This window comes from Schistosoma mansoni (assembly GCF_000237925.1).
Source record: "Schistosoma mansoni, WGS project CABG00000000 data, supercontig 0049, strain Puerto Rico, whole genome shotgun sequence".
Lineage (NCBI taxonomy): Eukaryota > Metazoa > Platyhelminthes > Trematoda > Strigeidida > Schistosomatidae > Schistosoma > Schistosoma mansoni.
Window position 1 is genome coordinate 383,752 of NW_017386028.1, and position 7,703 is coordinate 391,454.

Here is a 7,703-nt window from a genome sequence, read left to right on the forward strand (position 1 = left end):
AGTAGTTACCGTCTCATTCTCTGAGGGGTGTGCACGTCTGTTGTGAGACATCAACTCACTGAAGAAAATTGGTGAACGGTTGCTCAAAAAAGAAAGTAGCTTAAGAAAATATGTTGTTTTATTAAACAAATTGTTGGTTTTACCTTTATTTGAATGATAATTTAATTGTAACTAAACATTTGTAGCGCACGATTTTTAAATTTCGAATAATTTTAAATAGTTAATAATAATAAACAAAATAGAACCTTGATTAGTAAACGAAGTCTTCGAAGCATTGCTAGTATATCCTGGGACCACCGGGTAAGTAATCCAGTTATTAGGAAACGGGTACTAGATAAGGATGGCAAATCGATTGATGAAGTAGTGAAACCTTATCAGTTGAGATGGATAGGTTACGTGTCACGTATGCCCAACCACCGACTGCCCCGACGTGCAATGTTTTGTGGTGTAGGAGTAGGTTGGAAGAAAGCTAGGGGCGACTAGACCAAAACGTGGCACAAATCCATGAAGTCACTGACAAGTGGACTGAGCCATGTTGGTAGGTGTAGACTACCTGGTTGGGATTTGCGAGATGATAACAATCGATGGTTAGAGACCTTGAATGACATGGCTGAAAATCGTTTGCAATGGCGAAGGTGCATACACTCTTTGTGTTCTACCAAATCCTAATCTTCTGAATTCTTCATGTCCCTATCCTTTTTCTCTTTCCAAATTTATTTCATTGGATTGTACTCCTTCAATAACATCTCCAAACCCCAATCTTTCACACTGATGCTTATACTCTTACTGCTTCTACCACTATGGGATTTGAATCGACAACTGCATCTCTGTGCTAATGTGGCATGGTAACTCGAACTGATGTACGTACGTACGTACGAAGTTTTACGTTGTGACTGACTGACTGAGTAAACGAAGTGATTCAATCAGCTATAGTTCACATCAGAACATCAGCGCAAAAAGAATATAGAACGGATGAAAAACAAAACCAACCGGTTAAAATATCCGTAATAATAAAAAATATCAAATGTCGTAAAAACTGTCCGATTTAAGCGGATGATTTGGTAAAGCAAAAGTAACGTTACTTATGCAATTTTGATTCTTAAGACATAAGTACGCCTACCTATTCATTACATATATTAAAATTATGTGAGACAAAATATATACATAAGGTAAAGAATAAATATCTAAAGACAACAGACACCGATTCTGAACCATGTCATTGGATATTTATTTCAAAACCCAAAAGAAACAACTACGAAACAATTGGTCATCATTAGAAAATAAGTAGTATACTGCTGTAATGAACAAGAATTCCATTTTTGATCGGTATTACATACTACTTATATTTGTCAACATAAGTAGCATACACCACGTTATGTTGTCTAATCTTTACTTGAGATCAAACGATAACTATAAGCTTTAGAGATCAATTCACAAGTTTGATATATTAGCACACTGTTGAAAAATTTGAATTTTCTGGTACTCATTACCAAGTCATATTTATAGACAAGAATAAACCGAAACTATTTGACGCAACAGTAACATACAGTTGGATCAATTGATTCAACTCATCGACTAGTGCTACACTGACCGTTATCCACAGAAATCAAGTAAATGTAATGGCTGAATTCATGTGTCGATTTAAGATAAACATCACCAATGAAAACTTCAAAGCACTGAATGATTGTTTCGTTCTAGTATGGGACTCCTCAGCAGTGTGAATCTACGATCCCACGCATATGACTCGAACCCAGAACCTTTGTCTCGCGCGCGATCGCTTAACAGTAGAAAATACTGTTGATTGTCATCTGCATCTGAAATCCTACAAATGGTGGTTAGAAGAATTGAGTCATAAATTCTTATCTATGCTTCATGAGGAACTTGTATTGGTCATATGAATAGGTTATTTTATGGTTATTTGTATTAGTTGAAGACGGTATAGTATGACCCATTAATGGGTCATGGTAAGGAGATTTCATCAAATGTTAGGGCCAACTGAGTCTAAACGAAACAATTAGACATATTCTTCTCTAGTAAATTTATCTATAATTAATAATATGACATTTTTACAAATGGAAATAATATATACTACAAATAAGAAGAAAAACGTACTTCGCCATAAGTAAACTTTTGATTACCCTTCGCACCATGACAACGATACAAACCAATGGTATGGTTTTTCATGCCAGAATCAAAACAATATTCATCACGTCGAATTTCATTGTTAGGTGATAATAACCAAAACTAGAGAGAAATTACACAAAACAGAAAACAAATTAGTCTAAAATTCAAAGGACAAATTGCTTGTTCATTTATTCACCTTCTTAATTAAAATTTTTTCCAATTACAACAACTTAATTATTTCGCTAGCTGAGCAAATTAGTTGTGACATTCTGGAAACCAGGTCTAGTGAAAGCAAGCAGCAATGATGTGGATCATTTACTTTGAGAACACTTATTTGGTCCTGAGTATGCGCATAATATAACGAATCTATCCAATCCGAAATTAACTAGTTGACAATCGGTATCCATAGCTACACCGTGTACTTTCCTCCTTTCATGTCCAATATTTCAAACTGACAGAAGCCTTTGTCGGCACCCACTGTACGTCATGAACCATTAGCAGTAGTCGAAAAGTGTATGCACCTGAGTAGCTGTGTGAGTGCTGGCGGTGGACTGAATGATAAGATCAATGTACGTATAGTGAAGGTCGAAGAGTCATTTTCTAAGCTGTGGGTCTTTGACTCTGACTTCATGTTAGTTTTTCTGCATAAGATCGGGTTCATAACGTGTCGCTTATAATAGTTCTACTCTATGTCTGTAAAACCTGACCCCTTAGAGTTAAGGATTTCCGGGGACTACTCTAGATTCGATCATAGTTGTCTTCAAACGGATAATGATTTTAGCAGGAACATCATGTCAGTAACTCTGATTTATATTCTTTACTTATTTAATCACATATATATAGGTACAAAGGGCACCGGATACATATGCGCCACACAAAATAATGAGAGTGGGAGGAGGAGGAAGAAGATGTGTATATATAAAAGAAGGAGAAAAAGAAGAGGAGAAGAGTAATGATGGGGGGAACTGAATGTACAACCAGAAGAGCTCTCTCAGCTAGGAAAGTTATAACCACTCTTTATGAAGAAAGTAAAAGAAGGTTTCAGCAGGATCGCCACTGGCTTCTATTCTGAGCCATATCTGATAACGTCTCTAGCCACTGAGTTGCACCATCTCTCGGACCCCAACCAGGGAGTCGTGAAGGACAAACAGAAGCTAGCCCTTTGCAGCTTTCTTTCATGCCACGACACCATGTCATACACTGACCTCCTTTCCGCTTTTTCCAACCACTCCCAGAGTCGGCAAATAATGCACGGCGTGGAAGTCTCTGGGACGACATTCGTAAAACATGTCCAAGCCACCGAAGTCGGTGTTTCAAGATGGTGACACCAATTGAATTATCGTCTCTGCGCCCGAACACACGATGCCGAACCTCTGCATTACTAACATGGTGTTGCCACTGAATGTCAGCAATCCTTCGGAGACAACGATGATCGAACACAGAGAGACGTCTAACATCCTCAACTCGAAGAGGCCAGGTTTCACAAGCATAGAGCAAAACTGCTCTCACCGACGCGTTGTAGATCCGACCTTTTACAGCCAGACTAACATCACGAAGGCGCCAAAGATGGCGCAGATCGGCATAAGCCGCTCTGGCTTTCCTTATACGTGCATCAATCTCATCACTCACGCCACCACCAGCACTTACGTAGCTACCTAGATACACGAACTTCTCAACTACTTCAATCTGCTCACCATCTAGGGTGAGTACAGGATGAGAATCCTGCCTGTCTCGTAGGAGTACCTTGCACTTGGAGGGTGCAAAGCACATGCCGTACCTGTGGACACTGATTGCCAACTGATTAAGTGCGGATTGCATGGCTTGAGCATTATCGCACAGTAAGACAATATCATCCGCATACTCAAGGTTGAGAAATCATTCTCCAGGCAGCAGATCCACACCGCCATTACTTACATCCATCAGAGCTGTTTCCAGGATGTCGTCGATGGCAAAGTTGAAGAGGAATGGTGAGATTGGGCAACCCTGCCTAACCCCACTGCTCGAATGGAACAAGGGAGAAAAGTGGTTGTATGCCCTCACTCTGCCTGAGGTGTTCGTATACAGGGCCTTTAAGATGTTAATGAACTTCTCAGGCACACCCTTCTTCAATAGACAATCCCAGAGAACAGTCCTGTCTAACGAATCGAAGGCAGCCCTGATATCAAGAAACACTACGATTGTTGGCCTGCGATAAGTATGACGGTGTTCTAACATTTGGCGGAGGGTGAAGATGTGATCAATGCATCCTCGACCAGAACGAAAACCAGCCTGCTCCTCGTGGGTCAATCGTTCTCGGGTTTTAAACAACCTACGAAGAATGACAGAAGCCAATAGTTTGGACGCAATCGGAAGTAGACTTAACCCAGATAGTTGTTACAGGATCAATGTGAACCCTTTTTAAAGATAGGGACGACTATCGACTCATTCTATGATGTTGGAACACTTTCTAGCTCCCAAACCTATGCAAACAATACAGTCAATTCCTTAGTCAGAAAGTCACCACCATCTTTAAAAAGAGCCGGAGGTAAGTCATCTGGACCCGGTGATTTGTAACGTTTCAAGAGTTGGAGTTCCTTGCGGACTTCCGCCTCGCCAGTTGAACTGCCCTTCGAAAAATTCCGCCCATCGTCCAAGACGTCGAGAGATATTAGTGATTGGCATCCCATCATCCTCGTAGATTGTTTCACTCACACCAGACTTCTTGCTGCCAGTGGCTCGGATGAGTTGGAAGAGCTTCCGGCAGTTACCAAATGCAGCTGCTGTTTCCATCCGACCACCAGGCTTCTCGGTCCTTACGCAAGCTTTGCCCAATTTCATTACGTAACAGCCTTCGTTTGTGGTCAAACTCATGGTCACCCGGAGTAGACCGACGGGCTTCCATCAGTTGTAAGGAGCCAGAAGAAACCCAATGCTTGTAAGCGGGACGCTTCGCGAAGCCGCAAGCGGCTTTACTCGCCATTTCAATGGCGTCGTGAAGAAGCAACCAATGCTCATCTATACTTTTCGGTGGGATGGTAGCTAGCCTAGAAGCTAGCTCCTCTCGATACTTACTTGCAACAGAAGTTGCAGCCAGTTTACTAACATCAATCCGTTGGTGGTGGTCAATCCTTCGACCACTGAAAAGTAAGGTGAGATTGGCGCAGACCAGGGCATGATCAGACTCCAGATAGGTACTCCAAAAGGAGCGGCAGTCTTGTACACAACCACGCCAGCGGTAGCTGATCGCGATGTGATCAATCTGAGTCCAGGCTTGAGATGCAGAGGGAGGACGCCAGGTGGCACACCGGCGATGACTGTGCCGGAAGTTAGTGCTAGCCAGAAACAGGTTGTGGTCTGTGCACAGTTGCAGCAAACGGTCCCCGTTATCTGTCCTGCGACCAACAAGTCCCCATCGGCCACCTAAACGACTCTCTTCTGTGCCTAGACGCCCGACCTGTGCATTCAAGTCTCCGGCTAGTACTACAATATCTGTCGAACGCGCTTTCTGGAGAAGAACTGTTAACTGATGGTAAAACTCATCCTTGATTACATCCGGGCTGCAATCTGTCGGGGCATATGCGGAGATGACGAAAAGACACCGTCTCTCACGCCGATTTCTTCTCACTTTGATGGAACTTTCTAATCTAACAGCACATAACCGACTGTTAATGGGGATCCAATCGATTAGTGCTGCCTCAGCCCTAGCGCTTAGTGCGACACCAACGCCAGCAAGACCAGACGAAGATGCCACAGGGTCCCCGGATAAGCGCACGTGAAACAAGCTTTTCGAAGCGACAGATGGAGAGCGGATTTGTAGTACTTCACTAGAGTCTTGAATACGGGTCTCGGACAGACAACAAACGTCAACATTAAGACCTTCCAAAGACATAGCCAGCCCTATCTGCTGTCTGATCTGCATTAGTGTGCGAACGTTGAAGGAAGCCAGCTTGAACGGCGTACGTGGTTTCAGAAAGACTGCTTCAGTATTCATAATCGGTGGAAGCATTCACTTTCGACCAGACAGTGACTGGAGATCGTTTAGACAGAACAGATTTTCCACCAAGAGCGAGCTGCTGCATAAGTTGAAAAGTAAGGTTACACAAATTGGGGATAAAAGGGGGTGAATTAGCGATATGGTAAACAAGAATAATAATAACAATAATAATGATAATAGTAATAATGCAAATTGTTCTGTTTCTAGTATGAACGAGAATATAATTGTCAGTTGAATGTTCCATTTCATTTATTTGCGAGAGGGCTGTGATACTGCCCGGGTGCCCAAACCGAGGCAGGTGGTTTTCTTAGGGGGCCACACCCCGAGCCTTTGACCTAGAGGTCTAACCCACAAGGCAGCGGAGCATCGCAAGGAGGTGCAGTCCTATGGTAGCCGGTGACCAATAACTGGTTTATTCGCCATTTGTTCCTTCAGGATACGGGAGCTCATGTGCACCATTGGTTTGGAATCAGGGTTTTCCAACTCCCCTAGGTGGACTCGCCGTGTCCACCAACTCGGTTAAAGAGCCGGACATTCGCTTTTCGTCCTCTCACTTTCGTAAACAACCCCCCCGCCACGAGAAGGCAGTGAGTAGGACTTCCCTGGCAGGGGCTATATACGCGTGACCATATGAGAGCATTTGGAGAGGGAAAGCGGACTCTCCCCACTCTCGGCTGTACCAGGGCATTATTTATTTTATATATCTAAACAAACTAGGAGCTAAGGTAAAGCATTAGGATTTACTAATGTAATTGTGGCCACATTGTAACTTGATCGATAGGATTCGATCTGCACTAAGTAGGACCTGACATACATAACATTGATTACAACCCAGTGATCAATTAATAGTAAAAGTTATTTCACTAATATCATTAAAATGTGTAAATCTCTCACATCAAGTAAGAAAATTTATAAGAACCAAAGCAACACTGGCAAAATCAACACTAATAGCATACTGAACGTATAAAATATGTATCAAAATGAACGAATACAATCGGAAAATAAAAACAATATTTAGAATAAGTATAAAGGATGAATGCAACTGTACCGAATAAACTAATATTATGTCATGTAACCTTAGGCATTTGATAAACCTTCAGGTGATAGATAGGAGATAAACGATCAATTCTGTTTATATCCTACCTACATCTAACTGACTGTAGTTATTTCTAGAGTCCGAAATCATACTATTCAGAGTAAAATATTGTCGTAGATGGTGTTCATGAGTGACTAACATTTGTCTCAGTCATTAGTTTACAAGTTTTATTAATAAGATACATCAAGTGTAATAATTTAATATTAATATTCACAGTACTCTATGTTGTACTATAAACTATTATTGATGTTTATGTCATCCCTATTTCATCATTCAACATAGCTATCAATAATCAATCGATTAACTTACTTGATTGCCACCTTGTTTATGACATGGCCATATTTTGATAACAGTTCGTTTTTTATCTCCATTACGAGGAGTCGGTGAATCTAAACAATGTGGACCAGCAGCACTTTCAATCTACAATGTTAGAAATATCGATGAATCAACTAATCATCAAGTACGCTATATATATATATATATATATATATATATATATATATACAAAAA

General features: G+C 41.3%; 1 protein-coding gene across 1 annotated transcript in view; it reads right to left on the minus strand.

The window, feature by feature from the left end:
• Nucleotides 1-2,088: 2,088 nt before the first annotated feature.
• Nucleotides 2,089-7,703, minus strand: part of Smp_005500 (n-acetylgalactosaminyltransferase, putative) — a gene marked incomplete at both ends in the record, with an annotated part of 45,815 nt that continues 40,200 nt past the window's right edge. The window contains 2 exons of the mRNA XM_018790595.1: nucleotides 2,089-2,244; nucleotides 7,503-7,613. Coding sequence (XP_018646112.1) covers nucleotides 2,089-2,244; nucleotides 7,503-7,613 — 267 coding nt within the window. The remainder of the gene's footprint in view (nucleotides 2,245-7,502; nucleotides 7,614-7,703) is intronic.